The sequence below is a fragment of the Phacochoerus africanus genome, chromosome 9 (assembly GCF_016906955.1).
Source record: "Phacochoerus africanus isolate WHEZ1 chromosome 9, ROS_Pafr_v1, whole genome shotgun sequence".
In the NCBI taxonomy this organism is placed as follows: domain Eukaryota; kingdom Metazoa; phylum Chordata; class Mammalia; order Artiodactyla; family Suidae; genus Phacochoerus; species Phacochoerus africanus.
In genome coordinates, this window is record NC_062552.1 from 75,955,034 (window position 1) to 75,982,051 (window position 27,018).

A 27,018-nucleotide genomic window follows, 5' to 3' on the forward strand; every position below is an offset into this window, starting at 1 on the left:
CCTCAGCTGGTCACTCATGACTTCTGTGTCAGTCACCAATGTCACTATCATCCAGTCCTCTGTTACTCAGACTCTCCCTAACATTTGACTCTGTTGTCCATCCCCTCCTTCTAGAAGCAACTCCCTGCCCCACCTGACTGCATGCTCTGGGTGCTCCCTCCATGTCTCTGCTCAGACCACATTCTTTTTTATGCTCCTGTACCGCTAAACATCTCCCAAATGTCAGTTTTCCTCAAGGTTCTGCCTTAGGATTCCTTTTGTCCTGACACAACCTTGAAAGCACGAATCTCCATCTGCGCTCTGACAACGACCACATTTTTGTCTCTATACAGGACCTCCCTCCTAAATCTCAGACTCCTACACTACCTATCCCACCTTAAAGTCAACCTGCTAAAATTAGTCTGTCCTCCCTAAATCTTGTCTTTCTCCCTTTCTCTGTGTTTAAAAAAGGAACATCCCTGTTGCCCAAGCAGAACCCCAGCCATCATCCTCGATTCCTCTCTGTCCAATCACTCACATCCACCAGGTCCATCCATTGTTTCCCATCCATCCTCTCTCAAATTACCCACATCTCAGAGTTCTTCCTAACCGGCACATTGACCTCCAGTTTTGCTTCTCTGAGTCCATTCTCCACACTGAGGTTGCCATAGTGACCTATTTGAATGAACTTCACTGCTAAACCCCTTAAGGGGATCCTGGGGGAGGGGGAGGGTCTAACATCAAATCTATCACTCTGAATGTACTTTTTTCGGGCCTTTGCAATCCAGCTGCTGCAATCTCCCCTGATTCATTTTTCACTACCTACAAGAGTGTGGAAATTTATGAAACAGCACCATTTATTAGCTGAGGGAAAATGGCACCCCTCATGTGTTGGGGGACTGTAGCTGGTGCATTAAATTAAGGATATGCAGAGTATGACTTGCTGAATGAGAAGGTACAAGCCACCACATGGGATCAGTGGGTAGCTCCCTCAGCATCTGAGCTCTCCATTTGAGGAAGTGAAAAACCCATGGTTGTTTTGACTGAAGGTGCAGTACACTCACACAAAGGAAGTGATGTCGCAAGACTTATTACTCACAGATCTGAGAAACCAGGAGGGAGGAGGGGAGGCAATGAACCAGGGGAAGGGCAGTCCTCCATCTCAGTTCATATGTACACAGGATAGCAAGAACTTATTACACGCAAGGTGGTTGGGTTGGAGGTCACTAACTTTGTATGAACTCAACTCTAACTGGTCTTTCTTTTTCCTTTTTTCTTTTTTCTTTTTCTTTCTCTCTCTTTTTTTTTTTTTTTTTTTTGTCTGCACCCCATGACATGTGGAATTTCCTGGGCCAGGGATCAAACTTACGCCACAGCAGTGACCCAAGTCATAGCAATGACAACACCAGATCCTTTAACCACTAGGCCACCAGGGAGCCCTCTAAGCGGTCATTTTAAAAGGTGCCCCAGGTAAAGCAAAGCAGGAATTTGGGACAGGAGTCCTAAACTCAGATCCTTATCTAAATGTCCAGACCCTGGGTTCAAGTAGGGTTGTTGTACTGTAAAATACTTAAGTGGCAACTCAAAATAGCCTGTCTTCTCATTATAGCTCAGAAATCGAGGGCATGGCATTCAAGTCAAACTCTATCAGGGCCCAGAGAATCATTCTTGGACCCAACTGAATGAGTCCTATCTCCCCTTAAAGTCAACCTGCTAAAATTAGTCTGTCCTCCCTAAATCAGGTTCTGTTTTAGTTTGTAAATCATCTTAGTCTGGACCAAATTGAAACAGAGAAATCTTGATATACATCATATTAATGTATATTCATACATTAATAAAAGTTGAAAAGGCCATAGATTAGTGGGAGGAAAGTAACTCTAGCAACAAAATGACTACACTGGCATGAAAGGCAGTGAACACAGTGGTGAAGAGGTGGACACTGGAGCCTCTGGCTTAGCAGCCACCCATGACCTTCAGAGAGTTACACAACCTCTCTGTGCCTAATTTCCTTCCCCTATCAATGCATTATGTTTTCTTTTTAGGGCCACACCTGCAGCATAGGGAGGTTCCCAGGTTAGGGGTTCAATTGGAGCTACAGCTGACGGCCTATGTCAGAGCCACAGCAACTCAGGATCTGAGGCTCATCGGAGCTTCATTACTCACAGCACTGCCGGATCCTTAACCCACTGAGCGAGGCCAGGGATGGAACTCACAACCTCATGGTTACTAATTGTATTCATTTCCGCTGAGCCACAATGGGAACTCCTCCCCTATAAATGCAAAGAAATACTGTATCTACCCCCACAGGGTTGGAAAGCACAGAGCAAGTATTTAATATAGGTAAGTTACTGTTACCATACAAATTAGGAAACAAAACTGGCACCTGTCCCAAGGACTCTAGGACAATCTTTAAAAAGTAGGTAGGATTTTTGTTTTGTTTTCTTGTGGCCACTTACCTGTTACAATGCTTCTCTCTTTCAGGCATATTCACTTTTACCCAGAAACACAAGGACATCATAAATGGCCAGTAAGAAAACATAGTATAGCAAAGCTTGGGGGGTCCCCATCTCAACAGACAGTTTGTGGGCTTTTTTGGGGGGGGACAGTAAAGGAGAAAAAGTTAGCTTTGTTGCTTTGCCAGGCAAAGGGGGCCACAACAGGCTAATTCCCTAAAGACTGTGTCCCTACTTTGTGGGCTTTCTAACATGAGAATGAGATACAGTGTGAGACTTCCTTTTATTTTGTTTATTTCTGGGACTGCCTGCCTACTGGGGACTTTGTTCTTCTCTTTTTTTTTTTTTTTTTAATTAAAGTATAGTTGATTTACAATGTTGTGCCAATTTCAACTATACAGCAAAATGACTCAGATGGGTAGATAGAGACAGAGATATATAGAAATATAGATATATATATAATATAGACATAGATATAGACATAGATATAGATGTAGATATAGATATAGATATAGATATATTCCCTACTGAGGACTTTCTCTGTTAGAGACTTGGGAAAGTTCAGCCACCAATGTCCCAGATGAGAAGGGAGATTCATGATGGAGGGAAGCTGTGACTAATAGTCTACGGTGCCCACAGTGCTCAACTGTGGACATGTCTTCTTTATTCACTCCTCTAAAAACAGGAGGAATAATCTCAAATCGGACCTTGTAAATTGTTCAACCCTGCAAAAGAAAAATCTCGCTAAGAGGGCTCAGAAGCCATATGGGTAAAACCTGATTATTGCTTAAAATTCCCTTGAATAGAAAGTAGAGATTTTGCTAAGTACCTTCCTAATCAATCTTCCACTTAGGAATTCTGAACCCTTCACTCATGCACTGCAGTAGCATATGCATTACTTTGGGGGGGGCTGGTGGTGAGGGAAGATAAACCTCTCTGGATTATGTGTGAGCTGAGGCTTTGAGCCCCTGTGCTGTGGGCTCCTATGCCAGGTTCTTTCCCTTACCACCCTGCACTGTATTTGCTTGTGAAGTTGCCTCGCTTACCTGACCGTGGGCAGAGACAATGCCACTCTCATTACCTGCTGTCTGTTCCACACCTGAACAGGGCCTGGCACACAGAAGGTGCTCTATAAATACTGTATGACCATGTCTACATGAGCGCCAGGTGTCTGCTTCTTACTGCTTTTCTCACTTGTTCAAGCTTCTGCTCAGCGCTGGCAGGAGGACGGATCTTTCTTGCCACCCTATCCTCCTGCCAGCGCTGAGCAGAAGTTTGAGCAAGTGAGAAAAGCAGCAAGAAGCAGTCGTTGGAAGTCTGGAAGCTTGGCCAAGTTTAGGAAGGTCTTGGAGTCTGAGGGGCAGTAACAGCAAGGCTTCCAAGGTCAGGAAGAAAGGTTGGATGGCCTATGATTTGTCTTGGTCCATTGAGGTTGCTATAACCAAAACACTGTAGACTAAGTGGCTTAAACAACAGAAATTTATATCTCATAGTTCTAGAGGCTGGACATTCAAGATCACGGTGCCAGCAAATCAAGTGTCTGGTGAGAGCCCACTTCCTGCCTGCAGATGGCCGTCTTTTCCTTGTATCTTCAAGTGCTTGAGAGCAAGCGAGCTATAGTTTCTTTGTCTTCTTTTCTTTCTTCTTCTTTTTAGGGCCACCAATGCAGCATATGGAAGTTCTCAGGCTAGGGGTTGAATTGGAGCTGCAGCCATGGTCCACAGCACAGTCACAGCAGTACCACATCCAAGCTGCATCCCAAACCTATGCCACAGCTTGTGGCCATGCCAGATTCTTTAACCCACTGAGTGAAGCCAGGGATCGAACCTGCTTCCTCATGGATACTAGTCCGGTTCTTGACCTACTGAGCCACAACAGGAACTCCTCTTTGCCTTCCTACAAGGACACTAATCTCATCATAGGGGCTGCACCCTCGCAAACTTATCTAAACTTAATTACCTCCAAAAAGCGCCACCTCCTGATACTATCCCACTAGGGGCTAGGGTTTCCACATGTGAACTTGAGGGACACAAACATGCAGTCCATCTCATTGATGGAGACTTACTCCATACCCAGCACCATGGTAGCCTCTTTGCGCAGATTATTTCATAAGATCCTTGCACTATCCGTAATTTAGGAATTGTTACCCTGCACTTCATAGATGAGGAGACCGAGGCACAGAGGTAGCAGCCACAGAGTCAGTATTCAAAGCTAGTTCTTTGGTGTTTCCATTACAGCCAACCGGTTCAGCATAGATGTCATTGTTTTACACAAGCTTAATTCATCTTCACCCCCTCCCCCGCCACTCACTTCTAAAACAAAAATAGGAAGGAGCACTAGCATGAAGAAAGCCCATAGCCTGGGCTCTCCTCCCAACTCTGCCATGAACCGGCCAGCTGGTTCAAGCTATATAAACTGGCTCAAGTGATAGAACTTGAGCTATATCACTATGTGAGCTATATCACTGGTCTTCTCATATGTAAAATAACAGCTTGAGGAGTTTCCATTGTGGCTCAGTGGTAACAAACCCAACTAGTGTCCATGAGGATGTCCCTGGTCTTGCTCAGTGGGTGAAGGATCTGGCGTTGCCATGAGCTGCAGTCTAAGTCACAGGCACAGCTTGGATCCCAAGTTGCTGAGGCTGTGGCGTAGGCCGGCAGCTGCAGCTCCGATTTGACCCTTAGCCTAAGAATTTCCACATGCCGCGGGTGCGGCCCTAAAAAGACAAAAAATCAGACCAGATAAGAAAAATAAATAACAGCTTGGGTCAGATGAGCACTAGGAAAGTAGCTATCCAACAGCTACTTGTCAGGAGTTTTCTGGTGGCTTAAGGATCTGGCGCTGTCCCTGCTATGGTTTGAGTCTGATCCCTCGCCTGGGAACTTCCACACATGGTGGATGCAGCCAAAAAAATAAAACTTACTTGTCAAATCTGCAAGTCTGCCTGGGAAACATGAAGCAGCCATGCCCCACATCTGCCTCCCACCCTCCTCATTCCCATAATTGAGTGGAAAGCTAAAAAAAAGACCCCTGGACATTAGCTCCATTTTGATCCGTTTATTGACAAATCAAATGGGAAAAAAAAAGGTCACATGAAAGGGTATAAGATGATAAATGTGGTCCACCGAGGGAAGGGGTACAGCACCGGGGAGGGAGAATGAGGGTGGGCAGATCATCAGAGGGAGGAGGAGGAAGGAGGGGAGCAGGGAGAGGAGGAGGAGGGGACGAGGTATCTGCTAATAATCCCACAGCTCGCCCCTCAACTTCTCAGCTGTCACCCAATCATTCTCTCCTGGGCAGAGTTAACAGCTGGATGGGGTTGCAGGGCAACGTCTAAGTAGTTTGTCTACAAGATTTGGGAGCTGTGGAGTTGGAGGGAAGATGGGTATAGGATTAGGGGAGCTTCTCTTGCTTGAACCGAACCCTGTCTATGGTGATCTGAGAATCAGGAAGCTTAATCCTGGCCCCAGCTCAGCCACCAACTATCTGTGTGACTTTGGGCAAGTCACGTCCCCTCTCTGGGCCTCTCTCCATTAAACACGCAAATGGGACTCAATGGCAGGTTCTACCGCGGCTCTAGCAACTTCAGGTGTTTTGGCAATCTGAGCTAGGCCAGGAGACTGGCTCAGCTTTGGAGAAATAAAACTACTTAGAGGCCCAGCCAGAGCGACACAGTGCTGACCTCCAGCTGGGCAGCAGCAGCTGGGAGGTGGGTGTAGGCACACACACCTATGAGAAACGCACACTTGCAGAGGGTGCTTTTGGCAGAGGATTTTCTCTACACAGAAGGCAGGGCCAGAGGACTGGGGTGGGGTGGGGGCGGGGATCCAAACAAAGCAGTCATACACTATGTAGGGTCTGGGGGTGCAGGGTACACGGCAGGGGGAGGAGAGGGCTGGGGGGGGGGGAATAGGGAGGTAGAGCCACGCTAGCACCTCGCCATGTGCCAGACCGCTCATTTCAGTCACCCTCCCCCGATACAGAGGCCCGGGCCCCTTGGTCTAGTTGAAGCAGCTCTTCAGATAGAGATGCCACACTTGGCACACTTGATTCCTGTGGGATTGACATCATCGAAGCCGGGATGTGAGTGTGTCTCCACCGGCCACAGTCAAATGAGGTAGGCTGACTCTGTCTCCTCCTTGCCTTTCCCGTGCTACTGCAGGATGAGCCTACCTGGCTGGCCACACTCCCGCCCCACTTCTGAGCCTTGGCACCCAGGATCGCCGGCCCTCCCTTGACAGCTGGGCAGGCCTAACCTGGCCTGAGAGAGCGGACCGTGAGACTGGGAACAGGCTGCTTCTCCACAGCCTGCATGGATTTGTGTCAGCTGTGACAGCTTCAAGGGCAAAGGGTCCCCAAATGAACAGACTTGGGGGTGGGGGAGCCAACATCTGAGGTTTCTGTTTGAGAGAGGAATGTGGTTTTTGATTCTGAGCTCCAGAGCCACAGTGTTTCATGGTTAAGACATCAGGCTCTGGTGTATGCACGTGGGTGGGTGTGTTTGTGTGTGTACACTTTCACTTGGGGAGAGACACTGAACCTGACCTACCTCAGAGAGGGACCTCTCTACCCCCACCCCAGGTAAAACTGCCAGAGGCCCACATCTGACAGCCTTTAGCAGATTCTCCCAATCCCCTATACTGAGGATGTTTCCATAGAGACAATGGTCCCTAGTTCAAGGCAATTCAGCAAAGCATGATGAAGTAATTTCTCTACAAAAGGCACAACGAAAGGGCCTCCCTCCCTACCCCAGAACACTGCTGGGGGCAGGGGGAGGCCTAGCAGCAGAAGCCCAGGACCCCGGAGTGGGGGCCCCCCCACTACTCCAGCTCACTGCTCCAAGACCTTGAAGGACAGGGGGGTGCCGCTCTTGGCAAAGGTCTTCATCAGACTGCTAGGATAGATGCACCCGAGCTTCTCCTGGGTAGGAAAGCCCCAGACCCTGTAGAGGGACAGGCTCAGCCGGTCCCCAATATAGAAGGGACCGACCCATTTGGCACTGCTGCCATTCCTGGGGAGGGACAGCAAGAGGACCTGGTCGCCCACGTTCCACTCCTTCTCCTGGCTCTCCCGCTTGAAACGCCTATTCTCAGCCTTTTCGCTTGCCTTCTCAGCCACCCGCCAGTGGAGCTCCAGCAGCTCCCCCATCAGCTGTAGCAGGAAGACATCCATCTTGAGCCCCTCGATGTTTGCGCTGCTCATCTCCCACCACAGGGGCTCGGTCAGCCTCTCCTCGCCCCCGGTCAGGATCTGGAACGGCGTGGCCAGGCCAGAGGAGGCCCTGAAGGCCAGGTGCAACAGGGGCAGGGACGCTGCCCACTTCTTGCCGTGCAGGAAGATGAATTCCTTGAGGGCCCTCTTGAATTCCCAGTAGGCCCCGGAGCTCGTCAGGCAGGGGAACTGCAAGTCCCTACTCGGAGATGCCACCTGGGCCCCCAGGGCCAGCCCACAGCTCACCAGGACATGGCGGGCAAAGTGGGGGCCCTGGGCAGCCTCCAGCCTCACAGGAACGCCCCACCTGGCAAACACGTGCTGAAGCAGCACCTGGGCCACGGCCATGTGCGTGTAGGGCTTCAGCGGGAAGGCCTCCACCCACCTGGTGTTGGGGTCGGCCACGATCAGCACGTGCTTGTGGCCCTCCTCGCTGACGGTGACCGGGCCCACCACCTCGATCTGCAGGTTTGACCAGGGGGCCGTGGACCTGAGGGGCCACAGGGACTCAATGACCTTCAACTCGCTGCCTGTGAGATTCCGGGGGATGCAGTACAGGCAGCTCCTGCAGTATTCTCTCACATGCTCCTGCATCCCTGGCCACCACCCCAGCAGCCGCAGCTTCTTGAAGGTCTCCTCCGGCCTCTGGTGGCCCCCCATGGGGAGGTCGTGTACCACGAAAATCAGATCCCTCCGGAGCTGCCTCGGAACCACCCAGACCCTGGGCTTCTTGTCTCCCTTGAACATAAGCAGCCCGCTCTCCCCGTCGAGGCTGAGGGAGTTAAAGGCAGAACTGAATGGTGAGGAGTTAGGTAATTTCTGCCCGGCCTGCAGCTTGGCAATGATGTCGGCCAGGGTGCTGTCGCTCCGCTGTAACGCCAGCAAGTCGGGCTTCTTGCCCGCGGTGCGGCGAGTCACCACAGGGACCGGCACATCGTTTGGCAAATGCCACCACTGGCCGCCCCCCTGGGCGCCCTGCTTGGCCAGAGTGTCCACCGTCACAGCAAACAGGGAACCCCGGTAGGAGGTTCGGTAGATAAACGGAAGGGATGAGAGGCCGGAGACCAGGGCTATGATGTAGGAGAGCAGGCCTGGATGAGGCAGCGGAGCCCCATCGGAGGAGAGGAAGCCCCGCGCCCTCCACAGCGGCAGGAGCTCCCAGAGGAGGCTGAAGATCCAGTTGCAGTGCGTGAGGAAAACCACAGGCAGATGGGACCGGCCAAAACGCTCCAGGCCACAGGCCACGGCCGCCAGGTGGGCATAGGTGGGTGTGTAAGGGGAGCAAGAGAAGGAAAGGGAGACTGGGGGGCTGGTGGGAGACAGGACATAGAGACCAAAGCCAGCACACCACTCGTCCTCTCGGTAAAAGCAGTAGCCCGACATGTGGATGCAGACAAAAGTGGACAGGTCGGAAAAAGGAGGCAGAACCTGGAAAAAACGAGGCATAGAGGCCGCGGGAGTCAGCAGCCGGTTTTCCCCCAGCAGACCCTGGAGAAGGGCCAGTTCCAGTGCCCTCTTGCCCTTGTCCTGCACCAGGAGGGACCACCGGATCAACCACGCCTTGGCGAGCCGGCGGCCGTCCCACGCCTCAGGGTCCACAGTGGTCCGGGAGGCATAGGAAAGGCCCAGGACCACTGGGGTGTCTCCAATGCAGCGGGAAAAATGCTTGAGGGCCCAGGCCACAGCGTAGGGGCTGTCTCCCCCGGACTGGGGGCCTGCGCTCTCCTCGTCCGGGAGGAGGGGTTTCGAGGTATAGGCTACAGGGTGCTTTCTTCCTGAGTGCTCTTGGTACACTACGGCCATCAGGGCCACTTGGCTCACTGTCACTTCCAGGCGGAAGGGCAGCTGGGAGTTGGGGGCCGACAGGCAGAGGGCGGACACCAGGGCTCGCTTCAGGGCCAGGAAAGCCTTCTCGTGCTCCAGGGCCCACTGCCAGTCCGGCTTCTGCTTGAGGAGGCTGTGCAGGGGGCCCACGAGGGCTTCATAGTCGGGGATGACGTCCCGGTGGGAGTCCATGAACCCCACAAAGAAGGAGAGTGCGGTGAAGTTGCTGGGGATGGTCAGCTGGGCCAGGTGGGCCAGAACCTGCTGGCAGGGGGCCTTCCCGTCCCAAGGGATGCCCAGGGAGGGAGAAGCCACCGCTGGCAGGAGATCAATGTCAAGGGCCTCGTCCATAGGGTCGTGGAGGCTGAGGCACCGGAGTATTTCCTCTGAGAGGGAAGGACACTCAGCCCTGAACACAGACACCAGCAAAGAGTCCTGATCGTCATCCTCCTCCTTTTCCTCCTCCTCCTCCTCCTCCTCAGCCAGCTTCTGCATCTCTTGCTCCTCTCTCTGCTCCTCGTCCTGCCTCTCCTCCTTCTCCTCCCTGACTTCTTTCACACTCTGCAGACTCTCTGGGGGCCCAGGGTCAGCCTCATCCACTGGCTCAGAGAGGCTGGCTGAGCTGGGAGGAAGGGTCTTCCACACCTTCAGGAAGTTGCCAATGTCAGTGTCCAACCTACACCAGAACAGCGGGGCAGAGGGGCCTGATGGAAGAGGTAGGGGACAGCCCACCCCCAGAGGTCATCGTCCAAGGGGGAACCCCATCTGTGGAAGCCCCACAGAGCCTGACCCCATTGCCAAGTGTCCCTGAGGCTGGGCCGGGGGCCAGCCTCCCACATGGTGCAGACTCAGATAGGACCTGCCCATAGACACTCCACCCCAGCATGCGCCCAGCCGCAATGCCAGAAGCCTCATGCAATCAAAACCTCACTGACCAAGTGACATTTCTAACCAGTTTGAAGCCAATTGTTTGATAAGAGTTCGATGACTGGTACGTGCAACCAGACTCCAGGATGAGCAAGCCAGGGGGAGGTCAAGAGAAGGAAGGAGGCCTGACAAGGGGCTTGGGAGGGCCCAGCACACAAACCTCAGCCACAGCACTTTTCTTCAAATCAGTACCCTGCCCAGAAGATCCTGACCCACAGCCCCCTGCTGGACTAGGGACCTGGGAGGTGGGTGGCAAGGTGGCTCAGAAGGGGCAGAGGCCAGAAGATCTGAGTTACTGCAAACCAGTTCTGCCAACAGCAGCACAGTGGCCTTGGGAAAGTACTTGGGTCTCAGATTCCTCATCTGTAAAATGAGGATAGTGGCCACGTACGTCTAACTCAAGTTGGGAGGACCAGGAGTTCCCGTTATGGCTCAGCAGTAACGAACCTGACTGGTATCCATGAGGACATGGGTTTTGTTTTTTTGTTTTTTGTTTTTTGTTTTTTTTGCTTTTTAGGGCCACACTCACGGCATATGGAGGTTCCCAGGCTAGGTGGCCAATCAGAGTTACAGCTGCCAGCCTACACCACAGCCACAGCAACATCAGATCCAAGCTGCATCTGTGACCTACACCACAGCTCACGGCAACGCCACATCCTTAACCCGCTGAGCGAGGCCAGGGATGGAATCCTCATCCTCACGGATACGAGTCAGGTTCCATTTCCGCTGTGCCACGATGGGAACTCTGAGAACTCGAGTTTGATCCCTGGCCTCACTCAGTGGGTTATGGATCCAGCGTTGCCTTGAGCTGTGGTGTAGGTTGCAGACTCAGCTCAGATCCCGCGTGGCTGTGGCTATGGTATAGTCTGGCAGCTGTAGCTCCGATTCGACCCCTAGCCTGGGAACTTCCATATGCCATGGATGCAGCCCTAAAAAGACATTATAAAAAAAAAAAAGTTGTGAAGACCAAAGGGAATAATACACGTGGAAAAAATTCTACTTGGTATATAAGCCAGACAGAGCTCCCTTCGCACACAACGAAACAAGAACAAGGCTGTTCACCGCAGCACTGGTACCAACAGCATAGCATGGAAACTGTCAAATGACCCTACACAAGAGACCCCATAAGCCTGCTGGATACACGTGTAATAGAATACCACACAGACATTAAAGCCAGCCACATGAACTCACATGGCATAAATCTGGGGAAAACAATAAAATGCTGGGTACAAGCACCAGTTGTGGAAGGGTACATACAGTATTAAAACAAGATTGTGAAACTGCAAAACCATACTGTAAGTGGTTTATGGATGTACAGATGTGGGTGGAAGTACAAAGACCTGAATAAGTCAAGTCACCCTGCTCATTACTAAGCACTAGGCACATGTTAGCTAGCACCAAGGGGAAGATTCTGGTCAGTCCCAAGAGGGGCTGGGAGGCATTACCTGTTTGGCTTCTTCAGAAACTCATCCAGGGTGGGGCCATCACGGCCCAGGGGGTCGTCAGGCACCATGAAGAGATTCCCCGCAAAGGTGAAGGGCAGCAGGCTGGACCCGGGATGGAGGAGGAGAGGTCACAGAGGAGCCCATGACCCATCCATGCCCAGTTGCCCCCTGGTGTCTGCACAGTGGCTGAGAGTCAAATCTCCTCCAGGCAGGTGCTGATAAGTACCACTCCAGGGGCCCCCCAAACCCCCCTACAAGGGGCGGCCTGACACCTGTGGAGAAGGAACAGCCCAACTGCTTGGGAGCCACCTCACCGATCTTTGACCATCAGTTTCTTAGAATTATTCATCAGGACATGAAGCTGCTCGTTGGTGACAATGATGCCATCTGTCTCTTCTGCCAGCTTTACCATGAACCTGCAGGGAGAGAGAGAGTCACCAACAACCCAGTACTTGGCCCCTCACCTCCCCAGTGCTCTGAGAAAATGAATTTGCAGCTTCCCGTTGAGGTGCGTTGGACAAAAACGCTGCCCTCGGGAGTCAGGGAGCCAGGACATGAGAACCCATCCTCGTCTATGCAGCCATCTGGGATGATCACGCGCCCCTTGGAGGGTGAATTGGGATGCACGTTCCCCAACTGTATATGCAGACACAGACCCCTATTTCACACCTAGGCATTCACACACCCATGCTCAGACACACACACAGAAACCCATGTACTCGTCCACACCCACCCATGCATTTTTACTGTTTCAGTTTCCACATGTTTAAAACAAACATAAAATATCTACCCTATATTGCTGTGAGGATTAAACTGGATGGGCAATACACTTAAGTGCCTGGCTCACTGCCTGCCCCCCAGCATACACATAACACTCCAGTATCTTCACCAAGGCACAACATTCATGTACATGCCAAGACACACATACATACACATGTATGTCTGTATACACATATAAAAACACATACCTGAATAAACAAATCCACTTTTCCAAGGATCACGTCTCCTCGAAAGAGGGCTGTGACCAGGAAAGAAAGCAAAGGCCACCTACTTCTCGGCCTTCCCTGCACAGTGCCATTCCCAGGGCCCCAAGCATGCAGTTCCACAAGTGGCCAGCAGAGGAGCCTTCTGCAGAAAAGCCATCTTCCCTCTAACCCAGACCTGAATTTAGAGGCAAAGTCCTGACCCAGGGGGTGGGCTCTTGAAGGAGGGAAACCTGAGCTGCCTTGCACAGCCCTCTCCAGGCCTGAAGGCTGAGAGGGCACCAAATCTTGGAGAAAGTGGGCTCCCTTCCTGGCATGGGAGGGGCCCAAATGAAGCATCGAATTAGCCCAGGCGTGGTGACCTCAGCAGGGCCTTGCCTGCCCAGCATCACAGGCCCTCCTGTGCACACTGGTCCTGCAGCCGCACTGGGGAGTGGGTGCTGAGGATTAACAAGTAGCAAGGCATCTGGGCTTTAGGAGACAGGTCCAATCTGATTCCCTTTTCAGAGCCCAGCCAGGGCCCCAACCACACACATACCTCCTCCCAGGGCCAGGGCTGGGGATGAGGGGGAGGAAAATACTTCAACAGTTGCTTGAGACTTAAGCTTCAACCCAAACTAGCCCCCAAATCAGCTGCCTGGGGAAGCAGCTCACTTGAAGCACCAGGAGTCACCTGGACTGGTCCCATCCAGAGAGAACAGCTGGTCTCAACCCAGAGTTCATGGAGGAAGAAAGCTGTTAACTCAGAGAAATGGGGCTGCAGAGTCCCAAATTCAAGAACATCCCTTGGACTTGGACAGAGCTGACCTTGGAGCCCTCTCCTCTCCGTGTCCTTCCCTCTGTCCACAGAGGGCCAGTGCCCCATGCCACCCTCTCTGACATGACCCCCCAGACCTGTTTGCCTCCATCTCCCCTGACACGGCAGCCAAGCCCGAGCCCCAGAGCCCCACAAGAGAACACCTGCAGGCTGGCGCACCTATAATCATAGGTGGTGATCTTCTTGCCGTTCTCGAGCTGGGAAGGTGTGATTGAAAGCATCTTGAGGGAGTGGAGCTGTGTCAGAAAGTGGCTCTCTGGAGGTGAAAGGCAGGGGAGAGCGAGGGTCAGAGGAAGGACTGAGTGGGAAAAGCCAAGGTGGGGACAGAAAGGCAGGAAAAAGTAAGTCACGGTGACACTGGAGGAGCTGGGTGACAGTGGATAGCTCACCTCTCACCCTCCGGTTCTTCTTCAACTGCCAGGTGGGAACAAACACAGTGACTTCTCGGTGTCCCCGGTTCCAGAAATACTGCACGGCCATGGCGATGCCCCGGCAGGAGAAGAAGTGCTGGAGGCCATGCCTAGGGGGTGGGGGTAGGGGCAGGAAGTAGTGAGGGAGGAATTTTCTGCCCTAGAAATGGCCCTGCCTCTCCGCCTCGGCCTCAGAGCCAGCCCAGGGTAGCACAGCCGGCGATGCCAGGGCACCAGCATCAGCACCACAGGCACCACTAATGCCTTTCCCTCTATCATCAAGCACTGAGCACATACAGGGTGCATCACCTGCTTATGTGTGTGTGTGCTCACGTGCGTGCATGCGCGCACATGCGTGTAGGGACCTCCAGGGCCAAATGAAGAAGGCAACCTGTTCATGCAAAGAGCTCAATTTAGGGCTGGAAGCAAACAGTCACAGACCACCAGCTGTGTGCTGGAAGTGCACTTGGCACAGTCATCTTGCCTGCCTTTCTGCTAACACATATACAGCAGTAAGTGCTAGGCAGAGATCCCCAGCAGCTGGTGTGGTTGGGAAAAGCTTCATAAAGGAGATCTATGCTGAGCCTGAAGGTTCAGACTAAACATTTAGAAAACTGGTCTGGGATTCCCAGACCCCATGCTATGTGAGGCAGACTGAGACAGGGAAACCACAGTCCTGGGCAGTGAGCAGATCTGAACTCAAAGGCCAGCTGGGTCCCTTACTGGCTCTGAGATCTTGGGCAATATTCATCACTTTTCTGAGCCTGTTTCTGCCTCTATCAAGGAGCAAGAACAGACACCTACCTTTGAAGGCTGCTGTGATGATTTCATGAACACCACCCAGCATGCAGAGCTACTTCCCTCCCATCCCACCCCCACTTGAACCACATGTTACCCACACACAGAGGTCAAGAAAGGACACCCACACTCTATCCCCCAGGGATGTCCTGTCCCAGCTCCCCAGCATCCCCAGCCAACCCCAGGCCCGTGGCTACTCACACCATGGCCACGCTGCTACCGTCAATGACCACTCGTCGCAACCCCTGGTTCCCGGGTTCTCCCGAAAGGTTCAGCTCGAAGGGTGTGTTCAGGGCCTCGTGGTACCTCTGGAAGCTAGTCACTGTGCTGTTTGCCTGGGGGTGGTGAGGTGGCTGCCTCGGGGCTCCCTCCCAAGCTCCCAGGAACCCCTCTATCTGAGGTTGGCCCTTACTACTGGGAGCTAAGGTGCCACTGGATGGGGGCCCCTGCCTTCCAGGTTCCCCCTGGCTCTTCAGAAAGGAAGCCCTGCCCTTTGAAGAAGGCTGGCCCTCACTTAGGAGTTTGGCTACATCCAGGGTTGGCCCTGGATCTGTGGGTGCCTTCTGAGCTGTAGGCGTTTTCGGAGCTCTGGAAGTCTTAGGAGCTGCAGGTGCTTTGGGAGCTGCAGGGGCTTTGGGGGCTGTGGGGGTTTTGGGAGCTGTAGACCCTGGTTTAGCTACAGGTCCAGTCTGGGGTCTTGGTGTTTGGGGACCTGCAGGTGATGTTTTTGCCGCAGGCCTTTTCTGAACTGTGGGAGTTTTTGGCGCTGCAGGCACCATTTGAGCTGCTGGTGCCAGTCTACCCACAACTGCCTTTTGAGCTGTGGGCAGCACTTGAGCTGCTGGCTTCATGGGAGCCAAAGGCACTTTAGGGGCTACAGGTTCTTCATGGACCGCCGGCATCATCTGGGTTGCAGGCACTTTGGGGGGTGCAGGCAGCGCTGGATTGGCAGGTGGGGTCTGAGCTGTGGGCATTGCTGCAGCCATGGGCACTTTGCGAGTTTCAGGCACTGTTTTAGGGTCAGGTCCTAATGGAGCTGCCAGCCCCCCTTGAGCCTTTGGCCTCCCCTGAGCAGTGGGCACCCCTTGCCCTGTGGGCATCACTGGAAAGGGCCCCTCTTCTGGCCTCTTATTATCCCACTGCATACTTCCTTGATCCCCTGGTTCACTTCTAGCTTGGAGCTGGGGTGCAGAGGTCAAAGGTGGCCCTATCGGTGGAAGTGCTGGGTTAGCCTTGTCCTTTACCCCTGAGCCTCCTGAGACCACCAATAAACTCATGACGTTGTTAGGAATCTCTGGTCTTGGACAATTCTGTAGGGCTGTCTCTCCCCCTGGGCCCCCATCCAGTCTACAGTCTGGACCTTCCACACTGGGCAAGGGAACCAGCTCCTTCTGTTTCCATTCCAGATTTAAGGGCAAAGGGTTCTGCCCTGGCAGCTTGAACTGAATGGGGCCCAGCGGCCTCTGCCAGAAGGGGAAACTGAAGCAGGCCTGGGACAGGAGCCACGCCAGGTGGAGAGAATGCAGTTCATTGATCCTCCAGAAGGTTGCAGCAATAGCCCCTGGCCACAGGGGCCCAAAGGCTGGCTCCGGGGTCCAGGCTTTCCAGGGAGAGCACACACCCAGGGCTGACACCGGAGGCTGGAGGGGGAGCTTGTCTTCCCCCCTCCGGACCTGCCTTTGCTGCGACAAGGCTTGTGTGTGGTCCACAGGGTCCTGGCTGCTGCTGGCTTGTACTGGTCCGGCCTCATGAGCACTGTCCATACCACCTTGGTTGTTGGAACTGGCCCTGGAGGAAATCCACATTTGTTGGAAAGGTGGGACGTCCAGTTAGGTCCCAAACTATTTCCTTAGGGTTGCAGAAGTAGGGGCAGAGAAGCCAAACCGATTTCTCTCGAACTTACCGTACCAGCTGGTTTCCTGCCTCCAGCTGGGTGTTCCGGCCTGGGAGGCCCGAGGTTAGGGCCCCCATGGCTCCCAGGCTGGTTAATTTCTTTGAATTTTCTGGACTCCCCATCTCCAGAAAGCGCCCAGTACCGTCTCCAACAGACACCATGGCTGGTCTTTCCTTCTGCTGGGGGGTCGGGCAGATCAGGAGCTGCTCGGGGTCAGAGCGGGAATCCGAGGCACCGATGCGGCCGAGCCACTGGATGATGTCCTCCTTGCCGGCAGCATCCCGCACCAGGCTCAGCAGCAGTTCCTGGACCGCTGGGGGCAGCTGCAGCAGGTCCCCCGCATACTGGTCACCACGGATCCAGACCAGGGCCCCAAAGGCCCGGGTCACCTCGGCCTCCCAGATGCCACGGGGGGTGAGCAGAGGGGCAGGGCCCCAGCGCAGCCGCCCCACCAGCTCCTCCAGCCAGTTCTGGGTCATGATGAAAGACTCGGTCAGCCCGCCCACCATCAGGGAGCCTGGGGGGCCAGGCACCAGGTAGGCCAGGGTGCTCCAGCACAGGCAGTCCAGGAAGAGGCCCTGGGCCCCGAGGAAGGCACAGTGCAGGGTTGCCGGGTAGCGAACCTCCTTCCACAGCTCCGGGCTGCACAGGCCCTTCAGATACTCCTGGAGTCAGGGGGGAGAGCACAAAGGAAGTCAGCTGTCATGGATCTGCGTGGGCGCTCGCTGAACAGATGCCTTCCCCTGCCCACCACAAGCCAAAGGCCTCTCCATGGCCCATCGTGCTCTCCCTGGTCCTGCCTCCTCACACACTCATCTCTTTCCAGGGAGCTTTGACAGAAAGCAGTGGGCCCCCAGAGGAAAGAGAGCACCGGGGCTTGGAGTCAAGGGCCCTGGTTCTAGTTCCCACTTGACCGCAATAAGTTAGGGTCATTGTGGGAAACTTATGGTCTTCCTAGGGCCTCAGTCTCCTCACCTACAAAATGATGGGTGAGATGAGATATTCCTTAGGTCCAGTCCGAGCCTGGCTTTCTAGAATTGTGAAATAACTAGGGGGAGGAAGACTGCACATCCCTGAGTTCCCTCCGTGTGCCAGGAGCTTATGTGACCTGGGGCCAATTATTTACCCTCCCTGTGCCTACAGTTCCTTATCTGTAAAATGGGGACAATAGTTCCCACCTCAGTTGGCTATTAGGAAGCTTCAGTGAGTAAATACAGAGAAAAGTGCTTAGCTTGTGCCTGCCACAGCCTATTCCCATTTTGCAGGCTCAGAAAATTATAGAGCTGACCCAAGGACACACAGCTAGAGGGTGACTGGGCCAGGACCACAACCCATGTCTATCTGACTTCAAAACCAGAGCTCTTTCCACCTCTTTGGGCTGACTACATAGTGACTACAGGGTAATCCTGTGGGATTCTGGTTAATCCCCCTCCAGAAGGCACAACTTTTGCCTATAATCACAGTGCCCATAACCAGGGGACAGAGAAGGAGAAAAGTCACTGGGCCAGTGTCCAGGGGATCCCCACAGAGACGCACAATGGCTGAACCAGGAGGAAGGCCTCTGGCTGACTGAGTAAACCAGTGTCTCCAGGGCTCACACACTCAGTCTTTAGCAGTTGCTGGGATGGAAGAGGTTGGGTTTCTCCACTATATGGCTGAGTTCCCCCAGCATGACCCCAGGATCTCTAAGGAACCATGAGCACTCCCTCTTAATCAGCCACCCCCTGATGACTGCATTTGCCTTCAAGTCCCTCCACATCCCTGTGTCAATGGCAGTATCCCTCCTCCTGCTTTCCCCTGACGGCTCCATCATGGAACAAACGCACCACTTGGGATATCCAGCAGCCAACCCTCGGCTCAGTACTCAGACCACGCTCCCCACTCAGGCCTGAGCTTACCTCTTGCACTGGACCAGGCTTGGACCTCCATCACCTTCCCCAAAGGGCCTGAAATACACCTCGGTGCTGAGGGCCACATCTAGTCCCTTTTCAATCAGTCCAAAATCAGCTCAAAACCTGACGGACCCCCCAGAGTTCCTGTCGTGCCTCAGTGGTTAACAAATCCGACTAGGAACCATGAGGTTTCGGGTTCCATCCCTGGCCTTGCTCAGTGGGTTAAGGATCCGGCGTTGCCGTGAGCTGTGGTGTAGGTCGCAGACATGGCTCGGATCTGGCATTGCTGTGGCTGTGGTGTAGGCTGGCAGCTACAGCTCCAATTCAACCCCTAGCCTGGGAACCTCCATATGCCACGGGAGCGGCCCAAGAAATAGCAAAAAGACAAAAAAGACAAAAAAAAAAACACCTGATGGATACCCCATCCAGAACCTCGGCTGGTACCTGGCAAGGGAGAATCTGACAAGGTGGAATAACCCTCATAGACCTGAACAAACTCCCCACATTCTAACTGCATGAAAACAACGTGTAAAAATGAAGGGACGTGCTGGAGAAGATTGGGGGTGGTTTTTTCTCTTTGTGCAAAGAGCTTAAAACATTTATTATTGCATGAGCTGTGGTGTAGGTGCAGATGTGCCTCAAATGGTGTTGCTGTGGCTGCGGTGTAGGCCAGCAGCTACAGCTCCCATTCGACCCCTAGCCTGGGAACCTCCAGATGCCTTTTTTGCTCCTAAAAAGCAAAATATATATATATGTATATTTGTCTCCATTAACTAGTCAATATTTTTAAACTACAGGATATATTGGAACTGAGATAATTTTCAAAATAATAAATCTGAACTGATAGATATCCACAGAATATTCACTACGTGCCAGGCTCTTTACCTACATTATCTCATTGATTCCCTCTCAGCCCTATACAGAAATTACTATCATGCCCATTTTAGGTGGGTAAGGAAGGGTACAGGCCCAAAGTCACACAGAGAGTAGGCTGGGACACTCAGGCAGTCTGACTCCAAAAACTGGGGTCTTAACCATGATGCTGTCTACAGCTTAGATCGAAAAAGGAAACAACAGGCATCTACATCCTGAAAATACCTAGAGTAATTTTCCTGCTCCAAGACCACCCAGATTTTTTTTTCTCCAAGAGGAGAAAAGGTAAAGAGGCAAGAACAAAATAAGCACAGAAAAAGTGATGTATTTGTAAAAATATATCGCCCAGTGTCCCACACATTGTTTGTCAACTTGTAAGGGAAATAAAAACAATACCACCAAAGAGTTTACTACTGTGCTATATACTTGATCGAGGTGCTCGATCAAGCCATCTGTAGATATGCAGATCTGCAACCCCAAGAGTTTACCTCCTATGAAACTTTTCTCAAGAAGCCACTGAAGGCATTTCTGGCAGTGACTCCTTTTGGATCTCTAGTACCTGCCAGATGGGCCTGCCACTATTCCCCTGGACCAGGGAATACTGCCTCTCCCTCCTCATCCCTCTAGCCTTGGCGGTGAGAGTTGCTTTCAGCTGCTCAGGGCTGCCTCATCCCCTGGCAGATTTACCAGCTCACTCATGTGACCAGTTCCCTGCATTAAATTCCCTTGTTGTGAAAAAAAAAAAAAAAAAAAAAAAAGAAGCCACTGAAGGAGTTCCTGTCGTGGCTCAGTGGTTAACGGAAAACCTGACTTAGGATTCTCCTTTCTCATAAGTAAGTTACCATTGACTGTCTGCTTCCCAGCACCACCCCCAAATTACACTGCAAAATACTTAAAAACTCAAAAAATGGCCACACCAAGAAACTCTGGAATTGGGAGTGAAGGATAACATTTTTAAAAGGTAGACTAAAATAAAGTTGTTAGGAAGCAGTTAGATCTGGGAACCCACACACCTCTCTGCATAAAGGCTGGGCAGGTACCTCGCCACCCACGGGAGTTTATTCTGCAGAGAGAAAGACAAGGTCCTAAAATCAGCATACTTGAGGGTGTAAGTACCATACAAAATCATGGTGGAAGAAAGGAAGGTCAAGAGCGATGCTTACAGTGAACCTGAAGACAAAGAAACTTCTTCTCCCCATTCAGAGATTCTGCAATAGTAGCCAGCAATAATGAAGAAACCCCACACGAAGGGGTCTCACTGGGACACCTCAGAATGGGGGAAACTACAAACTTCCAGAGAGAAAACACTTCACAGCAAAGGACCAAGGGAAGTTCCCACTGTGGCGCAGCAGGTTAAGGATCCAGTGTTGCCGCAGCTGTGAACCAGGTAGCAGCTGTGGCTCAAATTTGATCCCTAGCCCAGCAACTCATATGCCAAAAATACAGCTGAAAAAAGAAAAAAAGAAAAAAAAAAAAGACCAAGGACCAGAAGAGCTTCAGTGGCCCCAAAGCAAGAAGTCCATGGATTAAAGCCTTCACATTTCTCAAGGAAAATGGTTTTCCATCTATTTTTCAACACCAGCCAAACTGACAATCCAGCGACCTTCAGCTATGCAATGTAGATATGCAGATCTGCAACCCCAAGAGTTCACCTCCTATGAAACCTTTCCCAAGAAGCCACTGGAGGAGCTCCCGTCGTGGCTCAGTGGTTAACGAATCCAACTAGGAATGATGAGGTTGCGGGTTCCATCCCTGGCCTTGCTCAGTGGGTCAAGGATCCGGCATTGCCGTGAGCTGTGGTGTAGGTCGCAGACACAGCTCGGATCCCATGTTGCTGTGGCTGTGGTGTAGGCCGGAGGTTACGGCTCCGATTTGACCCCTAGCCTAGGAACCTCCAAGTGCCACAGGAGTTGCCCAAGAAACGATAAAAAAAAAAAAAAAGCCACTGGAGAGCATTTTCCAGCAAATCAAGAAAGGAAACCAAGAAAAGGAGACCCAACATAAAAAAGCAGAGACAGTCTCCAGGATGACTATGGAGAGAAATCTCAGAATGTATTCATCCATTCAATAAATCATCTGTGAGCATCCACTATGTGTCAGGCATCATTCTAGGAGGCTTAGAGGATGACTAGGTTAGAATGGAGAGTGGGACTCAAGAAACAAGCATGTTGATCCTTCCTAGTTATCAGCATGCTCTAGCTTGATGGCGCTACTGATGGACATGCTCCAGCAACTCAAGAGAGAGACACGGTGTCCAGGAAATGAGGCATTTAACATAGAAAAAAGGCAAAAAGATGCCAAAAGGGACAGCAATGGGAGTCTCAGGATGGTAGCGGTGCAGGCCTGACCAGACAGAAGGAATGACATACCCAAGAAAAAAATTGGAACTGACAGACCACCCTGAACCCACAGAATGACCTCACAGAAAACTGCAGTGAGAAGCTACTGAATGTTGTTAAGAATTAGCAAAGGGGGAATTCCCATCATGGCGCAGTGGTTAACAAATCCGACTAGGAACCATGAGGTTTCGGGTTCCATCCCTGGCCTTGCTCAGTGGGTTAAGGATCCGGCGTTGCCATGAGCTGTGGTATAGGTTGCAGACGCAGATCAGATCCCACGTTGCTATGGCTGTGGTGTAGGCAGCTGCAGCTCCAATTAGACCCCTAGCCTGGGAACCTCCATATGCCACAGGAGCAGCTCTAGAAAAGGCAAAAAGACAAAAAAAAAAATTAGCACAGGGCACAAAGGAAAACAGGCAAATTGGAAAGAGTTGAGGAATTCTTGATCTCAGGGCAATCAAAAATTGAGAAAGAAAACCTAATTATAGTATGCTTCAATGCTTAGATGTGAATAATATTTGCATGGGTATCATGTTCCAAATACCATATTATATTGTAAATTTAATGGAAAAAATGAAATATAAGCGTAATGGAAAGAAAAAAAGGTATGTCAATATAAAGGACCTAAATCCTTACCTATAATAATAGGAAGTAAAAAGATACCTAACATTGATATTGTCTATGATTACAAAAGATACAGTATCTACACATATTTTTAGGAACATGGAGATGTGTCAGTGCCAGAGCAGATCTTTTCTACAAGGAAGAGCACCGAAGAGAGAGTTGGAAGGAACAAGGCAGGGAATCACTGTGTTCTGCCATGAACTATTGGCCTTTTAAATTACGCACTACTTTGATAAAGAGAAATTAAGTTTAAAACAAAGGAGAACAACTCAGTGCCCACAACACAACTGGATGTACTGATAAGTGCTTAGCGATCAGCCAGTCATAGGAGAATAGCCTTGATTTGTAGCATTTGCCAATTTCTGTGGTGTAAATATTCCCACCACGGCTGATTTTAAACTACCAATGGGACTCTACTGGCTCACAAACTTTCTGAAGTTTCAACAATAGGTCAGCAGGAGCTTCCTTCCTTTCAGTAGGTTCCAGCCCAGCCCTGGCCACCACCAGCTTCTGTGGCATGGTCAGTGTGAGGCAGGGACAGCCCAGCCCTAATCAACAAATCACACTGTGTCCCACAGTTCCCTGAGCCCAATCTCTGGCTCCCTATCACCTCCTCCCATCGTCTCCAAAAAGGGGAGAAGCAAACATGTCACCTGTCCTCTTGATGTCCTTCCTCACACCTTGCCAAGGAGGACAGAAGGGCTGAGCTGGGCTTGTCCCTGGGCGACTCTGGTCATTAGTAAAACCCTCCTGTGCACTTGCAGATTTCCCGTCAGAGAGGCCAGGCCTCCCCAGTGTTTGTTTTTGCTGCCTAAGAACATGATTTCCAGCAATGTCTTCATTATTTTTAAAACCCCATCACAAGAAAACTCCCTAAAGGCACTCTTAGTTCTACAGAGATTTTCCTGGAAAACTAGTGAACAGAATGTAGAAACACATCCGGGCTCTTCTCCAAAGAAGCCTGTATCCTTCTTGACCCCTCCGCCCCTCACAAACAAGACACCCCCATCCACCACCCCTTCCCCATCCTGCAATTTCCAGCCTCACTGAGCCCTCTCTGCCTGCTGGCCTTTGTACAGTAGGTCATTATCAAGGTGCATGACTCTGTGTCCCTATAGCTGGGTTTGGGGTCAACCACAGCACCTCCATATGGAAACCACAAGACACCCTTGAACATGGGAAATTTTCCTGTATCAGATCGCTGGACTTTAGAAAGCATTTAATCCAAGCCTCTCTTTACAAACAAGGAGATGGAGACTCAGAGAAGAAAAGGGACTCATTCAAAGTTATACAGCTGGTTACCAACAGTAAGAACTGACCACTCTACACTCTAACTCTCTGACAAATATTTGCAAAAGTCCAAAAGCATGCATTATTTCAATTGACTCTGACAAGTCCTCCATGAAGTGGGTATTATTATATAGGTTCATAGGCTCAAGAGAAGGTAACTGATTTGACCCAGGTCGGCCAGTTAAGAAGCAGCAAACCCCAATCTCAAACTCTCTCCACCACACCCCCTCTGATCCAGCAGTGACTCAGTGACAGCAAATTGAGCCCACATCTCCTAACTCCTGGAACAAACCTTATCCTCCTCCCTTCCCTGCCCTCCTGCTTCAAACCTCCTGCTCATCCTGTGCAATAAGGGAGGGAGTTACCTAGAACCCCCTCATGTTTCCATCTTAAACAGTGCCCTTCCCCAGGGGCGAACAAAAGGGAAAGAAGTGACAGGATGAGAAGAGAGAAAGCCACTGGCGACATTAGTAAGGCCGGGGGTGTGAGGGAGAAGCAGTGGCCCCAGGAACCCTTAGGCAGCAGTGGGAGCAGGAGTAGACAAGTCTCGAGAAGCCCATGGAGGATTTAAGCAGGGGGCAGGGGAGCAAGACACCTCAGAAAGCACCAGTCCCATAAAAAGGAGAGTGAGTGTATTTCAAACTAACAAAAAGGTTAAGAAGCCAAAACAACCACAAGGCTCCTGTGGTTAACCCATTCTACCCCAGCCACTGAAAAGTCTTCACCTCAGGGGCGTCTACACATCTGCTCTCCAGACAGGCACCCCTCCCCCCATACCTCTGTCAGAACTGGAAAAACTGCTGACAAAGCAGCTCAACGGAGGGGCTGAGGGAGGAACTTTCCAGCCTGCCTGCCCACTGGCCAGCTTTTTCTGGGCCTCCCCCACCCATAGCCTTGACCAATTAGGATACTGGTATAGAATCCAGCTGGGGAAGGGGTGTGTATTGGGGCGAGAGGGGGTGCACAGAGGAGCGGGGTGGTCTGGAGCTGAGGGCGGCTGCAGCATTCCTACCAGGAAATGATAAGATAAGGGAATCTGGGGGAAGAGGGAGACATTGACCATGACTAGGGGTCAGAGGAAACCTGGGAGGCCCAAGTGGAGAGAAGCTTGTGAGAGAAGCCAGGGAAAATGCAAGAGGCACACTGTGACCTGGCCTGTCCAGCGTCCAGCCCCACACAGCAGGCCCTTTCATCTGAAAGCCCACGGCCCTCCTCCCAGATTCCCACCCATCCCCAAGGGCTGCTGCCTTCCAGAGCTGCTGCCCCTCCGCCTCCCAGTCCCTGCAAGAGTCTGCCTAGGGCATTAAGAGTGTGGCATGCAGAGCCCAGAGCTGGGTTCTGGTCCCAGGCCCTGCCAGCACCTACCTGACCCTGAGTGCTCAGGGAGGCCCCTTACCCAGTCCAGACTCCAATATCTCATCTTTAAAAGGCCAACGTTGCTCTAGAAGCATCTCTATGGGCCCCTCCAGTCCCACCACTCAGAGACTCCAAGGGGTACCCCAGGATTTAAGGAGACTTAAAATGAGGCAGAAAGACCGGGACCTTCCAGAATCTTAGTAAAGAACAAAGAGGTGAATTGCAAAGACAACAGAAACAGAAACCTTAAGCTGCTCCCCAGATGAAGGAGCAGGCTGTGAATTCCAGGCCCTAGCCAGGGAAGGCTCATGGGAGGGGACACACGACACGGAGCCTCTCTCAGTGCACTTGAGGGGCAGGAGTGACACGCAAGAGAGGGGTGGGGCAGAAAAGAGGCTGCAGATCTGGAAAGGCGGATGACCCAGTACCTGCCCGCCATACTGGCGAATCCAGGTCGGGGGACCTCTTGGGACCCCTGACTCTCCAGGCACGGAGGAGGAGGAGAGGAGGTCTGGCTGGAGGGGATTAGTGGGGAGAAGCTGTTTACCTTGGCTTTGCCCATGTTCTCCCTGGGCCCTTCGAGCTGCAGCCAGAAGTAGGGGGTGTCCGGGCGGCTCTGGAAAGCGTTCAGCTTGACCCTGAAGATGCGCTGCACTTGCAGCCTCTGCCGCTGCACCCGGGGCTTCGACTTGGTCTGCACCATGAACCATTCCTGCGCCGGAGGGTCGCCCCCGGACAGGAGCATGACTGCCCCGCGCCCCTGGATGGAGGGAGCCGACAGTGTCACCGGGGTCCCCCGGCCGCGGCGCCTAAGCCACGCCCCCTCCCCCCGGCGGCGCGCCCCCGCCTGGGCCTGGGTCCACCCGGCTTGCGGACCCACCCTCCGCGGCTTGGGCGCCCTTCCCCCTGAGCTCCGTGCCTTTCGGCGGCGGCGGCGGCGGCTCCCGAGACAATCTCTTCCTGCCAGGGGTTGCAGCTGGGGGTGGGACCGGTCGGGCTCCCGCCGCCCTTCCCTCCGCCCCCAGCCTTTCCCCTCCACCACTGCGCCTGTCCCTCCAGGGTGAACTTTAGCTGTGTCTGCTGGGTCGCTTAAAGGGGCGCGGAAGGCGGAGGGAGGCAGCGGGGCGGAGAGAAGGGGGGCCGCGGCGGCGGGGTTGGGGGCGCGGGGGGAGGGGGCGGGGGACGTGGCGGGGAGAGGGGCAGAGAGAGTCCTGGAAACCTCTGCCTTCCACCCAAGTTTTGGGCCCGGAGCCAGAATCTGGGGGTCAAAGTTAATTTCCTTCCACATTCCCCTTCCCCCAGGGGAAGGAAGAGGAAGGAGAGGCACTCGGATGGAGGAGAAGGGGCCTGGCGTCGGGGACCCGGCCTTTCTCTCCGTTCCTTCTGCCCACCCTGCCACCTCTTAGGCCTCCCTGGAAAACGGGGACCTGCGCCCCCTCCTTCCTTTGGAGGAAAGGGTTAAGGGAGAGCAGGGTGGGGAGCCTGGGAGACTGGGGCCCGAGGAAACTCCGAGCTGGAGACCCGCCAGAAGGAGAGGGTAACAGCACCGCCTCCCCACTCCCCACCCCCCAAGTCTGGGGACCGCCTGGAGCTGGCAGGCCGCCCAGACCCTCCAGAAGCCCCCAGGGCTGGAGGGCGGGGAGAACGCCCGAGTTTTCAGGAGGTCTCAGAGCTGCTGCGTTGTTTACAAAAGCCCTTTTTAGCAAGTTTGGACTAGGCCAGAAGGGCAGGCTGGGAGTAAGGGTAGGTTGGTGACAACCTCTGAGGGGTCCCTCAATCCTTGACCCACAGCCAGCCAGCTGCTGGGCAGCAGTGGTCAGGGGCCAGCCCTGGACTGGGGGGCTGCCTCCAACACCCTGTCCTGGAGGCATCCCCAGCACCAAGAACACCTAAGGCAGCCCTG

The 27,018-nt window shown here is 52.7% G+C and overlaps 1 protein-coding gene across 1 annotated transcript; it reads right to left on the reverse strand.

Moving 5' to 3' along the window:
* Positions 1-5,474: 5,474 nt before the first annotated feature.
* On the reverse strand, positions 5,475-26,161 carry NYNRIN (NYN domain and retroviral integrase containing). The gene is made up of 9 exons (XM_047795337.1): positions 25,996-26,161; positions 25,663-25,875; positions 16,751-17,406; positions 15,049-16,635; positions 14,029-14,159; positions 13,799-13,895; positions 12,154-12,255; positions 11,840-11,941; positions 5,475-10,143 (listed from the first exon to the last, which is right to left on the reverse strand). The coding sequence occupies exons 2-9, from the start codon at positions 25,858-25,860 to the stop codon at positions 7,263-7,265; spliced, it is 5,754 nt and encodes a 1,917-aa protein (XP_047651293.1). The 5' UTR covers positions 25,861-25,875; positions 25,996-26,161; the 3' UTR covers positions 5,475-7,262.
* Between the last annotated feature and the right edge of the window lie 857 nt (positions 26,162-27,018).